This window comes from Artibeus jamaicensis, unplaced genomic scaffold, assembly GCF_021234435.1.
Source record: "Artibeus jamaicensis isolate MK-2021 breed Jamaican fruit bat unplaced genomic scaffold, CSHL_Jam_final scaffold_1964, whole genome shotgun sequence".
In the NCBI taxonomy this organism is placed as follows: Eukaryota; Metazoa; Chordata; class Mammalia; order Chiroptera; family Phyllostomidae; genus Artibeus; species Artibeus jamaicensis.
The window spans coordinates 39,290,100-39,310,024 of NW_026522030.1; the positions used below are offsets into that span (position 1 = coordinate 39,290,100).

Sequence of the window (19,925 nt, forward strand, 5' to 3'; positions counted from 1 at the left end):
GGCTCCAAATTCAGAGATTCCCACTTCACCCCTCAGATCAGAAAACTCACTAGAATGGCACAGAATTCAGAGAAGTGTCATACTGATGATTACAGTTTTATGGGTAAGGGTATACAGGGCAAGTCTGAGAAGGAGCCCAGAGCTTCTCTGGCCTCTCCTGGGGAATCCAGGCCCACCACCCTTCTGGCCAAAGCCCCACTGAGCCTTGGTGTTCAGGCTGAACCAACCCAGGTGGGCCCCATCGATGAGCTCATCAACCACATACTCGAACTCAGTCTGCAGCCACCCTCCTCTCCCTCCCTAAACCTCTAATCCCATGGTTGGTCTTTTGGGTAACCGGCCCCAATCCTGAAACTATTTAGAGATCCATCATGCAATAGTCACCTCATTAAATAAAAAAGAGACTCATATCAGTTAGAAAATTTTAAGGGTTTTTGAAGCTCTGTCCCAGGAAATACAAACAAAGATTAGATATGTTCTCTATTATACTACAGGGTGATGCCTGCCCACTCAGCCCACAGACAGATATGTTCATAAGAGAGCTTTCTAAGCTGCTGGGAAAAAATGCAAGTTCAAGGTATTGTTAAGGGCTGGGGGACAGAGGAGCTCTGCCATCTGGCAGGCCTATAAATGAGGAGTCCAGACTCCTCTCTCAGTTCCGCCCTCCAGGATATTAAGAAGATGATGCAAGCAGGGAGGAACTGGCCAAATGTAATGGTTTATTTTTCTCCATATTTCAGGAGCCTTGCACATTTGAGACTCACTCCTTAGTCTAGGGTTGGTTGAAGCAGTAACTGGTGTGAGGCCTGAGCTGAGCTTCAGACAGAAATGTCTGAGGTCCGGGCAGGCGGGAACTGCCTGTGTGCCCGCAGTGCTCTGCACAGTACATGCTGCATAGAGTCACCGGTGACAGCCCTGACGCAGGGTGCTCTTCTTCCCTCTTTTAACATGCCCAAAGCCGGTTGTGAGCATTTTAAATAAGGGTCCAAACCCAGAATTATAACCAGATTTCATCGCACTAATTAGTGATTTACGACCTGAGATTAGTGACCGCACCCATCCATTTCAGTGGGTGGGTGCAACGGAGTCTATGGTCATTGTCATTCTTTTTATTTTTTTAAAAAAGGCCTTCTTTCTTAGTAAATTACCCTTATTCACAGTGTGTGTGTGTGTGTGTGTGTGTGTGTGTGTGTGTGCATTTTAAAATGAGGTACTTGCAGTAAAATTCACTCTTTTGGTGTTCTAAGAGTTTTCACAACACATGTAACCACCACCACAGTCAAGCTGTGTAAGGGTTGCGCCGCCCCAAAGTACTTCCCGCCCCTCTGCAGCCACTTCCTCCCTGTGCTCTCAGCCCGGCGGTCACTGATCTGCACTCTGTCTCTGCAGTGTTGCCCTTTCCAGACGTCATGTAAATGGAATCCTAAGGAAATAAATGGAATCGTAGGGCCTTTGGAGTCTGGTTTCTTTCACTTAGCACAATGCACTTGAGAGTTAACAATGTTGTGGTAGTTCGGTCCTCTTTATTGCGGAGCAGTATTCTGTTGTCTGGGTGTGTCACCATTTGTTTATCCATTCCCCACTGGAGGGACATCTGGGTTGTTTCTAGTTTTTGTCTAGGATGAGTAAGACTGTTGCAGACATTTGTGTACATGTTTTAAGTTGAACGTAAATTTTCACTTCTCTTGGGGATGCACTTTGGAGTGGGATTGCTGGGTCATGTGGCCCCTGTAATTTAACTGTTTCATTAAGTGACCAACTGCACCATTGTGTATTCCCACTGTTGGTGTATGGGAAGTTCCAGCTGCTCCCATCCTTCTCAGCACGTGGTGTTGTCCATTTCATTCAGTCTAGCCATCCTACCAAATGTGCAGTGGCCATGGTTGTCCTGGAAAGGAGAGTTTGCCTCTTCCAAGTAGCAGCCTGCAAACTTTCATGGCAAGTTTCAGTTGGATCGGTTAGAAGGGGTGGCTTGTGGACCTGACTTCACAGACACACACTGCCCTCTTCTTCTCACAGGCCTCTCTCTCCCTGCGGCTGGAGAAGAGGCCTGGCCGATTGCTGAAGTCTTGTCTTGCCTGATGCGCTCAGCTTCTGTGGCTTCAGTGAACTCAGAGGGGCGGTGCTGCTGCGCTGGTCCCAGCATGCCCCTCTAGTGCGTCCTGGGTGGTTATTTGCGAATAGCTCATCTTCTCCTTCCCTTGCCTTTTCCCCCTCAGGCTTACATACAGATCACTTTTGTGGAGCCTTACTTTGATGAGTACGAGATGAAAGACAGGGTAACCTACTTTGAGAAGAATTTCAATCTGCGGAGGTTCATGTACACCACCCCCTTCACCCTGGAGGGGCGGCCTCGTGGAGAGCTGCATGAGCAGTACCGGCGGAACACGGTCCTCACCACCATGCACGCCTTCCCCTACATCAAGACCCGCATCTGCGTCATCCAGAAGGAGGAGGTAATGGCACCCGTGGGACCGGGCTGAGGACCAGGCTGACACGGAACAAGTGGGCCTGGGTAGCCTCCTGACTCACAGCACAAACCTCCTCCATTGCAGACTGGAGTGCAATCTAAAAAGGGACACACTTGAAATGTTACTTTGCTGGTTATTCTCTCGTACTTGTGATGCCAGGGAATCCCATTTAGGCAGCTACATGTTTCATAGCACTATTTTATATTTAAATGTTTTATATTTTAAAGTTATACCTTTAATATAAACGTGTTTATGTAATTATCATTTTAAATTGTATTTTAATGATAAGTTGACATGAAATGTATAAATTTAAATTTTAAACACTTTATATAAGCGTTTGTACCTGTAAAAGCTCACGGGAGATTCAGCCGTGCTTGTGCTGTTAGCGATTAGAGGCAGAAACAGTGAGTGAGCCGGGAGCCCCGGTGAGCGAGCGGCGAAGTGGAGGCAGGGCACCATGCAGTGTGGGTGAGGAGACCGAGTGACTTTCAGTCCCCGCTTCCTCCTGTGCTGCTGCACAGGCCACCGGTCTTCATTCAGCTTCCTCATCTGTGCACTGACAGGAAGGAGCCTTGCTCTTCTCTGGTTCTGTGTACAGAAGACGTCTAATTCATGAGACGAGTCAAGAAAATATCGAAAGTCACAGATCGTTCAAAAGTAAACATACATTAAACATTTTCTCTTACTCTAAAACACATCCATGTACATTTATTCATCATTCATTTTTATATATGGCCAAGCCTTCTCTGTTATTTTGGGTTGGCTGATCACAATTCAGCATTGTGTTTCTTATGTAAACCCTACCCATAAGGCACTTGCTAAACAGTATGAGAGCAGAATCCTTCTGGATTTTTATGACTTTCTTACGCCTAGCCTTTTATAGTTGTCTTGTGCACACCTAATATGACAGGAATATTTATAGCAATAACTTTCATAATGTCTTGCCCAAGCATTGAGCTTGGTTTTCATAGAAGCAACTCTTTTTCTTTCCACACCCATAGTTTGTGCATTATTAGATTAGGTCATTCAAATAACAAGTATAACAGGCCCAATCAAGTTGGTGAACAAACACAGACGAGTTGTGGTGAATATGCACCTCGCTGGGCCAGAGCAGAAGGGACGGAGCTATGGGAGAGCGGCCCACTACCTCAAGTGTTCAGCAGGCACATCGGACAGTGGGTTTCCCAAGGGCAGGGAAAACCTGAACTGTGACCCCATTAGGAGGAGGGTGGCTTAGGAGGCATCTGCTGTGTTCATTACTGTTTTGGACTTAGGAACACTGGGACATTAGGCACAGCACAGAAATTAACTCATGGTTCCAATAAAAGCCTTTACAGTTGTTCTTGGCCATCTGTTCTTTGAGACCCTATTGGGCTGCTTATTGTCTGTTAAGGCTGTTTTAGCAAAATATCACCAACTGGTTAGCTTAAACAACAGAAATTTACTGTGTCCCAGTTCTGGAGGCCAGAAGTCAAAATTGAAAGTGTCGACAGGGTTGGTTCCTTCTGCGGCTGTGAGGGAAGGATTGGTGCAGACCTCTCTCCTTGCCTTGTAGTTACATGGCCACCTGCTCCCTATGTTTCTTCATATTATTCTCCCTCTGTTTGTGTGTCTGTGTCCACATTCCCTCTTCTTACAGGGACACAGGCCATACTGGATTAGAGCCCATCTCAATGTCTTCCTTTTATCTTAGTTACCTCTATAAAGACCCTGTCTCACATATGGCCATGTGAGGTCCTGTGGCTCAGACTCAGTATATGAATGTAGGGAGACACAAGCCCACTCATAACATTTGGGAAGGACCATACCCAAAACCACCAGAAATTAGCAACTAGAGGACTGACCCTTAAAAGAATTCTGTGTAACAGGAATTGGCCTTCAGAGTAATTGGGGAAGGCACACGTGGTGCCCAAATCCTGTGTTACAGTGGGGAAAGACCTTGAATGCTCTTCTTCTGATAGCTTTCCCACTTACAAGTTGGGTGACCTGTTTAATTACATAAAAGGAAACCCAGCCGTGTAGAAAGGACATGGATTTTGAATGTAGACATTACCATGACTAAATTCTGGCCTCCCCACTTACTGCCTCTGTCATTTCACGGCACTTTCTTCACCTTACAAATCCCTCTTTAACTATAAAATGTGGAAAGTAAGGAGGTTCTTTAAAGGAGTAAATTGTAAATGTATGCGCAGTTCCTGGAACATAATAAGTACTCAAAAATATGAGGCCCTTCCTTCTTCTTAACCTGTGCAGATTATTTTAAATTACTCTGAGAGTCTCCTTAGCCACTTCTTTAAATCTAAGCGCACTCTATGGCATAGCTCCAGGTTTTCTGTGGCTTATAAGAGTAGACAATGACCTCCCTACATTTTCCTCTTATGTTCAGTTTGTTTTGACACCAATCGAAGTTGCCATTGAAGATATGAAGAAGAAGACCCTGCAGTTAGCAGTTGCCATTAACCAAGAGCCCCCTGATGCCAAGATGCTTCAGATGGTGCTGCAGGGCTCCGTGGGAGCGACTGTAAATCAGGTAAGCAGAACCAGCTGGTCGAGGTTCCTCTGGTTCTTGTTATTTTCATGATATGCTTCCACTCTCCTCCCTTGAGGTTGATGGGGAGTCTGATGAACATGCAAATGATGTTCCTGAACTTGGACTGAACACTTGTGAGGTTTAGGACACTTGGAGTGACCTCTTCTGCTCACAGAACAACCCACAGTGGAAAAGAAATCCTGGAGATGAGTGGACCATCGAAGGAGCACCATTTTCTCTCAGTCTTCACTCAGGACCAGACTGGACATGATCCAGACAGAGTCCTGTTTAAAAGTGCTTAGTTAAGCCCAATTTAGGCAGTTTTTGCACAGATTGAGGCTAATCTAAGAATGTCTACAGGAGAATGGGGAAAGGGTCTAGAATAGAGGTCCTCAACATTTTTGGCACCAGGGACCAGTTTTGTGGAGGACAATTTTTCCATGGATGGGGGGGTGGTATTGCAGGGAGGAGGTGGAGCGCAGGTGGTAGTTCGAGTTTTCCATTGCCCAGCTGCTCATCTCCTGCTGTGCAGCCCAGCTCCTAACAGGCCATGGACTGGTTGGTAACCAGTCTAGGGCCCGGGAGTTGGGGACCCCTTGTCTAGAACATGCAACCCCTGGGTCAGTCATCTGATGAACCCAGCATGCCAGGAGTCTTGCTAAACCAAGAGTGACCTGGGACCAGGCTTCTCAGGTCACTTTAGACCAGACCACATCTCCTCCGACCCATGAGAATCCTGACTTCCAAATTCAGCGTGGATTAGTTAATAGCTTAGTATTCTCTGTCCAGAGGACCACTTTAATTTCAGATCCAAATCCATTCTTGTCCACACCCCACACTGCAAAACCGAGTATGTGACTCTCCCCTCACTCAGCACAACTGGACCCCTGCAAAATTCTGTGTCCACATAACATCAAGGGAACAAAAATAGCAGAGAGGAGAAATTGCTATTATATTTCCAAGATCAGAAAATATTAGGAAGCTTCTGCTTTTTAAGTCCCAATCCTTTCATGAAAAAGGAAGCCTGTACAAACCCACAACCATGGACTGACTACGTATGTCTGCATTTCCCTGACTGGAGCCAGGAACTACACAAAATGGTACTTGCCACAAGGGTGACTGGGCAACTGAATATGAACGGAAGGGACAAGACAACCCCCATTCTTAGAAAAGCATCTCAAAGCCCTTGATATAGTAGCATTGTTTTTGTGTATGAAGGGAAACCTATTATTAGTAGCATTTGATCAAGAAAATACTTCTGACTATTCTCTGAAAACCTTAGACTCCTCCCTGAGAATTAAAAATTCCTGAAAAGTTTAAGACCTTCTTTATTTTTTTTTGTTTGTTTTGGTCAAACCAACTACAAAATTAAATGTTCAAATCGAGACATCGTGCCAAGATTTTCCCAAGTGATTTTGTTTTCTTTCCAATGTCAGTATTGTTTTTTTTTTCTTTTACTTTTTCCTTCAGGGACCACTGGAAGTAGCTCAAGTGTTTTTGGCCGAGATTCCAGCTGACCCCAAACTCTATCGACATCACAACAAGTTGAGACTGTGCTTTAAGGAGTTCATAATGCGGTAAGAAGGAAGCGGGCTGGCAGCCCGTGGGCAGAGGGTCTCAGAGTGGGCTGCCCCCCGGGCCAGCAGCACCGGCAGCGTCTGAGAACTCACTGGAAAGGCAAATTCACAGGCAGCAGCCAAACCCCCTGAGTCAGTATCCACAGAGGGGAGGGGGGCGGCCCGCAATCTGTGTTTTCACAAGGCCCTCGGGGTTTCCAACACATGCCCAAGGTGGGGAGCCGTTGCAGTAGAGGAACCCACTTGTACTACTATTTAGTGACTGGCACTTCAGCTATACAGTGCTTGTGTTTATCATCACATGCGTGCTTCACACTCACATTATAAAACAAGTATTATCACCATCCTCGTTTTACAAGAGAGGGAACTCAGAGGTGGAGGATGACTTTACTTAAGGTCACACAGCCAGTCAGCAGAGTGAAGTTCAAATCCAGGTCTTCTGAATCCAGCCAAGTAGCCCACACTTCCATGAAGGGGCTGATAGTCCAAGATGCATTAGAGTCTGAGAGGCTCATGGCTGTGGCAGCCTGTGTAGTTTCCTGTGTCACTCAGCAACTTATTTGTACACATTTAAATATAGGCACTGCCTTGAACTGAGAGACAAAGGCAATATCCAAAACTGGGCTTTTCTGACACCTCTGGCAATTCCCAGTGTCAGACAAGACTCTTCTCTGCTCCCGAATTCTTCTCTGCTCCAAGGCTCTTCTGCAGCGGGGCCGCCTGCAGGAGCAGCGTGCCCAGCCTGGCCCTTTGGGCAGGGTCTTGCAATCTACCGCCATGTAGACACGTATCCTGGGACTCCATGGCCCTAGAGAGGATGATTACGAAGGATGTGGTGGCATTTCACTCATAAGAAAGAATGTCAGAAATATGTGTACCAATATTTCTTTCACCCAGAACCTTAGAGAAGCATACAAAGTGTAGGATTATACTTGGTAGATGGGGATATCGGAGGCTAAAAGTTAGTTTTCTTAATTTAGTGAAAACTCATCAGAATGTTGGGTGACACTGGTGCTATCTCCTCCTTCACAGGCTTTGGTGGGACAGATGCAAATTTGCTGTGCACAGAGGATAATCACAGCTGCTTGGCAGTGGGGGGGTGGCTCTGTGTGATGCGTGTGTGTGCGTGTACATCCGCATGCACACACACAGATTATGTGCATTAACGTTTGGGTATTTGAACTGTTTCCCGTGTTGGATAATGTTTGACGACAATTCTAGCATTACACAAAAGCTAGATTTTCTTTCATAGTGCATTTTCATGAAACAGAAGACTAGAAAATATTGGGAAAATTTATTTACTATTTTATGTACTTTCCATGTATCTTCATTTAAAGTTGGTTATGGTTGGAGGCTGCTGAGGTTGGCAGTGGTCCAGGCCTCTCCGGACCTCTGAAGTGCCCTATGGAACTTGTAATGAGTGTGCAGGTTGACCCCATCTGATATCAGTTGTGACAATGCTGGAGCTGGGCATCCTTCTGCTCCTGACAAGAGGACACGTATTCACGGGGCTAAATAACAACACAGTGCAGCATGGGCTAGGAACTGTTCAGAGTGCACTAAATACTGTTTGCTTCGGCAGCACATACATCCACATTGGAACAATACAGTGAAGATGAGCGTGGCGCCCACACAAGAATGACACACAAATCCATGAAGCGTTCCGTATTTTCAAAAAAACAAAAAAGAGTGTGCTAACTATAGGGCTACAGAGTTCCAAAAGAACAGTCCTTTAGAGGCTGGAGTAGCTGGGGAAGGCTTTGTGCAAAATATCACTTAAACCTTGTCCTAAACATGGAGGTGGCTGAAAGTGGGTAGTGGGAAGAAGGAGCTGTTCCAGGTAAAGGGACTGACGTGACCATGGGTTGGAGACGCAGCAAGGTCCAGGACCAGTACCTCTGGGCTCCTCTGACTCAGCCGGAGCAGCACGCCTTCATGAGCTCCACTGGACGAGGATGAGAGACCTGAAAGACAGTGGTGTTGGTAAACGGGAGTCGGAGGAAAATTTAGATGTGAAAGAAAGTTCATTAGGAGGAGACGTGGTTTTTGTTCCTTAGTTAAAATGGACTTATAAAGTCTCTACTGAATGTGGATTTGCAATTATCTCTGTGCCCCAGGACAAGTGACTACAAAGAGAACCAGGGCTGAGTTAAACTAGTTCCCGACAAGGTACACAAAGAGAAGTGGATTTTCCTAGGCATGGGCCTTTAACAGAATCCTGCATTGGACTTTTGGCAATGTTACCTTTCTCCTCCAGATGGTCTGCAAACACTGGATTTTCAAAAGCAAATTCCCCATTTAAAACATTCTCCAACCCTTCTAATGGTGACTCAGGTGGGGAAGCAGGCCACAGTCCCGCCTGCCCGACTGGCAGTTGGGCTGCTGCAGTTCCCATTCCAGGCAAGCCTCAGGCTGCTGGGGCCACCTTCCCTCCCCCGGCCCCCCAGGGCCTTAATACCTCAGGCCACGCCTTTTTTTACTCACACAGTTTTCCTTTCCTTTCCTCCCTTCGAAACAGTAAGTGGCCATACTGTTACACTTTTGAGACAACCATAGGGTCGTTCATTCATTGGTTCAGCATTTGTCAAGCCCTCGCTCTGTGCCAGGCACTGTGCTACCCTTGGCAAAATGGACAAGTCCCAATGCACACGGCCCAAGGCTGCAGGCAGACAGAGGTGCTGCCCTCTGTTTCACGCCCGAGCATAAACAGTGGCTGGCCTGACTTTCCTTTAACGTTAGTTCATGCAGATCAAAAGTCGTAGGAGCGATTGTGGGGAAGGTTGTTTAACTGTATGAATTACTCAGTGAAACTTCTCAAAAGGTACCTTTAAAGTGGGCGAATGTTATAGTCTGTAAATTGTACCCTGGACACTAGTGGTAGGTGTGTAAGTTTTTCTTTCCCCTCACTGCTTAGTCGTTTGTCAAGTCCAGTCATCCGTGACAGCCTTTTAATGAATAGAATGACAATTTTGTGCAGTTTCTTTGCACCTTGTTTTTTCCTCCCCCCACTCTGCTTTCAGACAGCAGAGGTGACACAGGAGTGGAATGTGTCGGGGACAGGAAGGCGGGGGGCTGGGACGGCTCTCAGGTTTTCCCTCCAGCGACCCCAACTTCTCAGCAGACTTGAGCTGCAGGCCGATACCCCCAGATATCCGGGGTGAACGTAAGTGCACCTTCCGACTCTGATTGCTCAGAGTGGATGTACGCTAGCTGGGCACGCTACGGCCGGGTCCCACCACTGGGCAGTGGCTGTGCTGACTCAGCTGCAGCAGAACCGGATGAAGAATCTGGCAGGCTGACTGCGGCGACAGCTGCTCATCCAGCTAGTTCTGCCGCTCTTTACATAGTTGCCAAGTTGAGACCTCAACCCCCTCCTACCTTTTCCTGGGATAAGGGAAAAAAACCCTCAGGGTTTTAGAGCCCAAGATGGACAGATACAAACATTCTGTTCCCTGGCCCGCACCTGCTCCCCAAAGCACTGAAACTCTTTTGGACTCCGTAATTTGTGCCAACCTGTGTTTTAAATTTTCTTCTTCTTACATTTCTGCCTTAGTGAGCTCAGGCCGGTAAAACAAAATGCTGTAGACTGAGTGGTTTGAACAGCAGACATTCATCCCTCGCAGTGCTGGGGGCCCGGAAGGCCGAGATTAAGGTGCAGGCAGATTCAGTACCTGGTGAGGACCCTCTTGCCGCCTGTACATCTCCCTGGTCCCTAGGTGACGGAGAGAGGAAGAGGGAGAAAGCTCCCTGGGATTCCTTCTCTGAGGCCACTAATCCCGTCATGTGGGTCTCACTCCCATGGCTCGAGTTAAACCTTAATTTCTCCCAAAAGCCCTACCTCCAAATACCGTCTTTAGTCCCTAATATAATCTGAACTTTCTTGATCCTGTAAAGACTAAATTATTTTTAGATTCACTTTTATTTCTAAATAAAAGATAGCAGTACGCATGGCCTGGGTACAGATTGGTTTCAGATACACCCAGACGGGGTTCCACTGCGCATGTATACTCACAGAGTCAGAAGATAGAGTGTTGACCAGTGGTGTTTTTAAATGAGAGTTAAGGTCTATGAAGAAGATGGAGAGGGAACTGGCCCAAGTGGCCAAAGAAAACCAAATGTGTACAGTGTAGGTGGAAACCAAAGTACTAAGTAGAAAGAGATCAGACTATTTGATGGGACAAGAAAGCCTTAAATATGAGAGATTGGCTCAGAAACAGGTCCATAGTGGGGACATATGAATGACTTCTGTTACTTTTCCAGGGTCACAGAGACCTGTTCTGGTGGCCCTGGGATGCTAAACGGAAAACTGAGAGCCAAGTGGAGCAGCTTACACACATGCGTACACAGGCACATGCATGTGCACACGTGCACACACACATGTATGGCTCATTCCCCCTCCCAACCAGCTGCAATGATTCTAAAGGAAAAAATCCAGTTGTGTTACCGTCTGGTCCCATCCCCACTCTGACCCACCCCACCCCCAGCTCTTTCGATCAGGTTCCGGGTCCCTGGGGCCTGCCAGCCCTCTCCTGCTTCAGGGAGGGGGCCCTGGCTGGAAGGTGGCTGGGCTGACACCGAATTAGAGATGCCATCCCTGGAACCATGGGCTCTGTGACTCCTCAGGACAGAAGCCCAGGGCCAGCCTAATGTGAACCAAGAACCAAAGACAAGCCTACAGTCTAATCCGGGACAGGCCCCTCTTACCCCCTGCATGGGTTCTAGTGTGTTTAATTGGTCTTCAGAATCTGATTCTAGGTGTCAGAAATGAGAGTGGACACCTTCCCAAGCCCATAGTTCTAATCTAGCCCTCTTCCCACACATGACCTTAGGAGGGACAAAGGGTCACTGTGGCTTCGATGATGGAGGTGGTGACACAGGCCCAAGCAGGGGAGGCCAAGGTGGCTCAAGGGGACAAGAAGACCTGGCCACAGTTGTTCCTCCTCTGCCTGGGGGTGCACTCCCTGCCCCCACAGTGCTGTGCACTTTCAGTCTGGTGCCTCCCCGTCCTCAGCAAAGGGGGCACACAGCAAGAGTGCTTCTGGTTGGGCTGCAAGCCCTCTTTGCTCCAGGAAAGGCAGGTAACGTTGACTCATTGGCCCTCCGCACTGGCAGCTACTCCACTAGGTCCTCATATACCTGACACCATTTCATGCCCATAAACCCATTTTATAGGTGAAGAAAATGAGGTCAAAGGAGGTTCTGGCTGGCCCAAGGTCACCCAGTAAGTAAGCGGCAAAACCAGGATTTAAACTGTTCTTCCATTGGGACAGGAGCACCCTTGGGGCCGGGGATCTGGTAGAGGTCAGGCTTTGAGAAAGGAAATGAAGGGGCATTTCCTTGGAGAAAGCTGCAGGGATTCCCTCCACTGGAGCTCTTCTGCAGAGGGGCCAGGTATTCCTCTGGCGCCCTGCCCCCAAATATTCCTCCTCTACCTTAAAGGGCCTGGAGCACACAGGGGTGGGCAAAAGTGGCTTTACAGCTGTTTGAATGGAAACAGACATGCAGGTTATGATTGTTACAGTGGCTTTCTTAACTCAGAAGAATGTCACTCGCAACTGCAGACCCACTTTTGCCCACCCCACGTATATTCAGCCAGTCATGGCAGGAGGCTGGGAGCCGGTTCCTCAGTGTCTCTGGCATCTCTGTCAGACCCTCCCCTCGCTCCAGCCACTGAGTTTTCACTGGGCCGTGAGTGGGGGCTTGCTGAAGTGTTACCAGGAAGAAACTGAGAAAGGCAGAATGCTACAAATTGGGACCCCAGAGAGAATAGCCTCTGCTTGAGACCAAGGCCATCTGCCTAGATGGTGGCTAGAAAGGTCAGTGTCTTTCTGGGGCAGTGTCTGGGAGGTTGGGGTCAGGAGTGTGGGTGCTCGAGCCAGGTTGCCTGGGTTCAAGTACCCACCCTGCCTTAACTAGCAATGTGGCCTTAAGCAGGTTACCCAACCTCAGTTTCCCCAGCTGTGCAGTGCATACTTGTTCAAGTTTACCTCTGGATAAAAATAATAATAAATAATGATGATAATAATAACTGAGCTTAGAATAGGGCCTTGGCACAATGTAAGTGACTGATGAGTATAACATTAGTCAATGGGGCAGATGGAGACTTTATCAGTTAGGACAGGAACGGAGGCGTGATCCGATTTACGTAGAAAGATCACCTACCCAGGGCCTGTCTGCGTCTCTGAGGTTTGTGCCCTGAGACGCAGTGGGGCGGATGAAGCACTGGCCTGGGAACATCAGGATTCTGGATTTGCATCCACCTCTGCTGTCCCCACAGGGTGTGACTCTGGACAGGGCGCTTTGTGCCTTTTCATCTCAGTTTCATCAACTGTGAAAGACGAGGGCCTGGAATATGCAGTTTTTAATAGTCTGTCACTCTCAGATTGACCAAATAGTTTCTGTACTCAGACTGGGTCTGTACCAATCACTGTGCTCTAGGTTTCAGCTACGTGCCAGGACTGTTCTAAGAATTCTGTATGTTTAACTCATTTTGTCTGTACAGTAATTCATGAGAGAGGCTATTCCCTTCACATCACAGGTGGAGAAACTGAGGCACGGGAAGCTTGAATAACTTGCTTGATGTCACAAAGCCAGGAAGCAGCAAAGCAAGAGTCAGACTTGAGCACTTTGGCTCCAGACTCTTTCTCCTGAACTACTGTGCTATGCATTTCTCTCTAGGAACTACATTCACTTGCTAATAATGGAGAATTACTTAAAATTTTAGAAACTTATTCTATCATATAAAATAAGATTAGATATAGTGATCCCAGAGCTGTGTGTGGACCTCAGAAATCATCAGTGACCTCTTTCCATTCTTTTGCTCTACCATACTGGTTATAGTGCATCCATCCTCATGGTCACAACATGGCTGTGAGGGCTCTGGTCATCATGACTGCATCCTGGAGTAGCAAAAGGCTATGCCCCTTTAATGACCTTTCCTAGTGACTTTATGTTCTATCTCATCAGCCATTCCTATCTGTTAAGGGAGACGAGGGAATGTAACTTTCCAGGGGGGTGGGGGCATACCTAAAGATGAAAGGGAATGGGTATTGAGAAAACAACAGCGTTTTTGTGCCGTGCGGAAGGACTGTGTGGGCTGTGCTGAAGGAGCATTGCAAAGGAGGGAGGCCAATAGATGCAGAGAGAAAGGGCCGCATGACCACCCTGTCTGCAGGAGGCCCCGGAAAGTAACCGTCAGCAAAAGCCAGGAACCGTGGTCTAGGAGCGCACCTTCCTACCCTATCTGGTCCCCTCCAGGCTGGTGTGTAGGCTCCGGCTGCTGAAGAACCCAGGTGCGTTCTCTGTAAGAAAATGTTCTTGTTCAGTGAACTTATCAACAAAGGGAGCAGCAGAGGAGTGGAATAGTGGTGTCAGTGAACCTAAGGAAAATATTACAGGTAACACCATTTTTAAAGAAAGTTATTTGTAATGTAGCTGTGATCCTGTGTGCATTTCCCAAGAGATACAGCTGTTCTCTAGGAGGGAAATCTAGTACATGGCTCTTTTTAGTTCGTGGATTTAAATTAACATAGTGGAAATTATTTAATTTTAATAAGAAAATCTAGATAATATAATCCAAATGGAAGAAAGAAATAACAGACAATGTAATATATGAAACAATTTTATAAATTCTGAAATTGGTTAAGATATAAAATAATAACACTGCAAAAATATGGACATTTTTCACTCCACCTATTAATATATTTGCCATTGTCAAAATACTATGTTTATCTATTGCTGTGTAACAAACTAGCCCAAAACTTAGTAGTTTAAAACAACAACAGTAGCGTTTATTTATTATGCAGGTGGTTCTAGGGGCAGCCTGGGCTCAGCGAAGCAGATTTGCTCAGGGTCTCTCACTCAGTGACAGACAGCGGCTGGGGCTTCTGTTGCCGAAAGGCTGCTTTACTCGTGCATCCGGAGTCTGGTTCAGCCCTCCAAAGGCACACGTCCCAGGAGAGGCAGCCAGGCAGAGCCACCTACTCAGTCACACAACATCACTTACAGCACACTGTGTCCACCGAGGTGCAGTCATTGCTGTGACCACTGTGAAAAACAGACTCTGCCATGCTCCGAAGGCACCTACCTCACCATCACGGCTTCTCGTCCATTATCCCAGCAACTCTAGGGGATTTACAAGATTATTATTCCCATTTTACAAATGAGAAAACAGGGTTTCAATGGCTAAGTCATTGTGCTAATGAGTAGTCGTAACTGGGTTTCAACCCCAGCTCTGCCTGCATGTAAAGCACATGGTGCACCATCAGTAAGTGTCGGGTAGCTGTTATTACTTCTGATAGCACAGACTACAGAGAATTTAGTTAACTCCCCCAGAGTTGTCCGAGTAGACGTCCCCAGGTTAGCAGTCAGCTTCTGCAGGCCTCTTGCAGTTCACCTGTGTCACTTACCAACCTGGGCCTCGAAGTCATCCCACAACTGACTTTATTTTACATGCCTGGTAGTTCACAACTGTTAGTGAAGCAGCAATAAAAAAATAATAGAGGGTGAGGTAGACTTCTCCCCTTCCTACCCATTCCTTGAAACCTTTCAAATATAACCTCAGGTTTCATACAATTTGCTTTGGTTAATGTCAGACTTAAAAGACGGGTGAAAATCCACCTAAAGGAGTTCTTTTGGCTTCTGGCCGAGTTAAATCCACTCCTTCCTTCACAGCAGGTGAACTCTGTGATGAAGCTGTGGTCATAGGCTTACCTTTGCCCAGGCCAGGTAGCTTTCCCCCACCCTGTAGCGACAGGCCATGCTCTTCCCCTTTGACTACCATCCCGAAAATGGGTTCAGTGGGTTCACTGGTAACAGGGAGAACTTGGTAACCAGGTCTGAGTATCCTCTTAATTTAACCAAAATCTAGTGCCACTGTTAGGAAAACAGTTTAAACATTCATCACGAGAATCCTATTCACCTGAAGGATAATAGAAATGTCACTAATTATTGCATGTCAGCTAAATTTCAGCTATTTTGTTGCCCCTTCAAGGCTAGTTGGTATGTAAGTTCCCTTGAGCAGAAGGATATAAAGGGCAAGACTTTATTATGTCTAAGTAGTATGGTTTTCTTCCTCAGTATGTGCCGTGCCGTGTGGGAAACCAGGAAAACACTCGGCTTAACTGTCCCCACATTGGATAAACACAAGTTTTTAATATTTTCTCTTTAATGCTCTGCAGGTTCCCCTCTGTGGGACTAGGTATAGATCTGTTCTTGTTGATTAGGGGACTTCTGTGTTCAGTCCTGGAAAATCATCAGCTGTTCTCTCTGAGTGTTGCCTCTTACTCATCCTACAGTCTTTGAAACATTCTTCTAGATGCCGGTTGGGCTACTCCATTATATGCTTATCTGCAGGTTTCTTAGACATTTTTTTCATATTTAATTATTTTTAGCTCTTTGGTGATCTTCTTAGATTTGTCATATAGTTCATGAGTTCTCCAGTTGTGTCTCCTTTATTGTTTAACCGATGCATTGAGATTTTTTCTTTATTTTAGTGACTCCATTTTTATTTCTAGAAGTTTTATTTAGTTCTTTTCTCAAATTTTCCTGATCCCTGTTTCATACTCTCCATCTTTTTCATAGATTGTGTGCCTTTTATTATACTTCTGTGTTAATTAACTTCGGGCTTTCACATCATTCTGTTATCTCCGATTCTCGTTGGGCCAGTTCTCACGCCTGCAGCACTGTGGTTCTCCCTCACGGTGGTTGGTTCCCGCGTGTGGTCTGTAACTGTTTTCTTGTGCGCTCGTCTTGGGTAAGGGTCGCTCCATCCACGGGTAGCACTTTTTCTTCAGTGCAACTTTACATTTATTTCTATCTGAGTCCTAGGGATTTCAATAATATTGGTCTGATTTTATAGTTAATTGGAGCACCCACAATAGAGGAATATACCCCCACAACAGAAGAAAAACTCATACCCACATATGGTACAATCCTAGAATTTCAATTGCTTTAGGTGACTTTCTTTCCGATTAATGGCTCCGAGCTGATAACAAACTTCATTCCACCTCTCTGGACAATTTTCAGACTTTTTTCTAGATCCTTTTACATGGATGGGGTAGCTTTTCAAGGCTCTGGACTATAAGCAGGTAGCAGACGCAGAACCCCACTTTGCCCTGGGCAAGGCCGCGTGCCTCATCCTGTGTCGGCATTGAAACCTGCCTCCCGGCGGCCACCTCCAGGACCAGGTCCCCAAATCCTCACAGGAGGCCATCCTGGCAGCTGCCACAGCATCAGCTCCTGCTGTCACTCCGCTTTTGATTTTTCTCTTCCTTTCTGGCACCTGGAGTTTCCCTTTCTCTTTCAACAAAATTTTGTTGTGCTTTCCCGACATTTTCATGTCTGTAGTAGGAGAGGCCTGAATGGCATTAGCTGCTTCTGCCGCGTTGCCGTAAGTCACAGTGAGTTTCTCCTAAGCAAAGAGTTTCCATCCTGCCGTGACCTGAGTTTGAGTCCCACGTCCACCACGTCCCCACAGTGTTATCTTGGGCGAGCAACCTAACGTTTCTGAGCTTCAAGGTCAAACTAGAGATAAACATAGACTTCCCAGTTTCGTTGGAAAAATTAACCACATAATACATGTGAAACTCCTTGAATGGTGCCTAGAACATAGTAAATCAGAGCATCAGTCTCACCTGGGCAGCTTTGCGAAAATACAGATTCCTGGGTGCTGCCCTTTAGAGATTCTGATTTATGAAATCCAAGGTGGGGCCCAGATACCCGCATTTCGAAATGCTACACTGGTGATCCCAATGGGCCATCGAGTTCGCAAACACTCCTAGGGTTACACATGACACGTTCACCGGACCACCATCCCGTATTTCTAAGCACCTCGAACACCTCTGAAATAAAACCTCATTTTCTCCCCACCCTCAAATGTGCATCTCAGGTGCGGTGAGGCCGTGGAGAAAAACAGGCGCCTCATCACAGCAGACCAGAGGGAGTATCAGCAGGAACTCAAGAAGAACTACGACAAGCTGAAAGAGAACCTCAGGCCCATGATCAAGCGGAAAATTCCAGAACTCTACAAACCAATATTCAGAGTGGAGAGTCAAAAGAGGTGAGACTGGGGCAGAGAAGGCCCCTTCCTGGGGGATGAAGGGCAGGGCGCGAGGCCCAGCAATCAGGACGCGCTCTGCTGCACGCACCTCGGAGCAGCGCCGGGAGCGGGCCTGGGCTCGGAGAAGCTGCCCCAGCGTGATCTGCGCTGCGTCGTCCCTGTCCTCCCAGTACCTTCTCCTGTCCCCACCAGGACCCTCCCTGCTGGCCCTGTGCCAGCCGTCCCCCACCGTGTATTTTCTGGCCCAGTGTAAAAGGGCTCGGCACCTTCTCTTACTATTTACTGAGTTCTCTCTGATTGATGTCCTTTTCCAGTGGGCAGTTCCCCCCCCCATCCCTCTCTTCCAAAGTCTAATTGATCTTTCTCACCTCCTTTTTCTTTCTCTCTCTCTCCTTAATTTCAGGGACTCCTTCCACCGATCTAGTTTGAGGAAATGTGAAACCCAGTTGTCACAGGGCAGCTAAGAAAAACTGTCTTCACCCTTGGAGACTGGGACCGCGGCTCTGCAACCCCAGAGCAGGACTCACCGGTACTTAAAACATAGGACATTTGCCATGCAGGGCGGACCACAGGCTCCCTGACTAGACAGCACTCTGGAAACTTCGGGATCCAAGTAACCGCAGTGGGGTCTGTCTACATTTGGCCCATTTTGGGGGAGCAGAGGTAACAGAGTGTGGTTAATCAGGGTGCCCGTGTATTTACTAAAGCATGGTTTTTCATAATGTTGCACAAAACAAGGCACAAACAGCGTCTCCTGCTCAGCGGTCAGTTACTGTCCACCTGAAAGGTGACTTCCTCTGGCCCACATTAGGCTTTACAGGATCAACCCAAGTTGCTCAAGGGAAAATGGGAAGGGTGTCCACCAGCCTACTCAGAGTGAACCTCACGCATCCCCTCTTTATGGGAAAGGAGGGTGAGCTTGCATGAGCACAAACCGTGTTCAGTGAACCTATGAGCCTCACCAGATGTATAAAAATCACCCTGGTTGGAGCCTTGGTCATAGCTCAATCACCCGTGACCTTGTTACCTTTCAGCGGCAGTGGACTAATTGCTGCAGAGTAATTTTTGCTCTGTCGTTACTGTTGAGTTGATTTAGCATGTGTTCATAGAGGAAAACGCTCGAAGCTCAGACTGAGGAGGCACGGTACTCTGAGCGGTCAGCCCGGAGTCCTGGGCGCCGCATTCACCTGAACTGAAACAATTCTCCTACAATGCTTTGCATTTTTTTCTGACACTCCAGCTCACTCACTCTTTTTCTCCTCTTCTCTTGGATCAAGTTTATTTTTATAAAAGGATGATATCTCTTCTTTCATATCAGAATTCAGTGCTGTTCGTCAGCATGTATATATCACTTAGACAATACAGTCACCTTTGCCTTGTTTTTACAATGTACTTTAGGAAAAAGATGAATAAAATCATTGTTTGAGAATTAAGTTATGTATTTGTAATATGACTGATTATATTGACCGGTACTAAAAATGTAATATGAATTTTAAATAAAATGTTTCCCATTACAACTTGTGGTTTTTATTTATTTATTTTCAGGGAGGAGGAAAGGAGGGAAAAGAAGAGGAAGAGAAACATGTATTGGTTCCCTCTTGCGTGCTCCCAACTGGGGCCTGGCCCACAACCCAGACATGTGTTCTGAGTGGGAATTGAACCAGCAACCTTTTGGTTTGCAGGCTGGCAGTCAATCCACTGATCCACACCAGCCAGGGCACAACTTGTGTCTTTTATACTAACAAGTCTTAATGTTTTGTGAAGCACTTCAGAGAAAAGGAGTGTGCACAATTGTGACCTTGGTCAACAGTGTCACCCCAGGTCGGAGCTCTTCTCAACATTTATTCTTGGTGGGCCTGAGAGAGAATTTAATTTGGATATTCCAGGACTTTTTGTTTATATCATTAGGTCTGTATGAATTTATATTTTGAGGGAGGACTTCTTTTTAATCACTAAAGTTTGAAGTTTAAGTGGCAGTTTGCTTTTAAAGCACTTGGGGAAGAACTGTTTTTAAAATATATTATACACTTAATTGCTTTCTTAAATGAGTTTACATGACGTACTCTTATTCCATGTGTTGGTTAGCATCTTCTGTGTGGGAGATACTGAGTGACACCAGGTTAAATGACAGTCACTACCCCCCCCCAAACCTCAGTTTGGTGAGGAGGAGGCTGTGTGTGTCTGCAGCAGGCCCTTCCTGAATGACTCAGGGGTGGCACCTATGATGTTCTGCTCTCAAACAACAGGGGTTAGATGCTAAGTTATACAGAGCTGGCTTTTAACGCTAA

General features: G+C 46.7%; 1 protein-coding gene and 1 non-coding gene across 5 annotated transcripts in view; both read left to right on the plus strand.

Moving 5' to 3' along the window:
• The window catches only part of DOCK8 (dedicator of cytokinesis 8), a 220,156-nt gene extending 201,002 nt beyond the window's left edge, over window positions 1-19,154 (plus strand). For all 4 annotated transcript variants that reach the window (XM_037165574.2, XM_037165576.2, XM_037165575.2 and 1 more), the window contains 5 exons: window positions 2,220-2,456; window positions 4,858-5,001; window positions 6,472-6,578; window positions 17,467-17,637; window positions 18,041-19,154. In XM_037165574.2, coding sequence (XP_037021469.2) covers window positions 2,220-2,456; window positions 4,858-5,001; window positions 6,472-6,578; window positions 17,467-17,637; window positions 18,041-18,101 — 720 coding nt within the window. In that variant the 3' untranslated portion in view covers window positions 18,102-19,154. The remainder of the gene's footprint in view (window positions 1-2,219; window positions 2,457-4,857; window positions 5,002-6,471; window positions 6,579-17,466; window positions 17,638-18,040) is intronic.
• On the plus strand, window positions 8,147-8,251 carry LOC119063998 (U6 spliceosomal RNA). Its single transcript, XR_005085281.2, has one exon. It is a non-coding gene; the product is annotated as a U6 spliceosomal RNA (small nuclear RNA).
• Window positions 19,155-19,925: the final 771 nt, after the last annotated feature.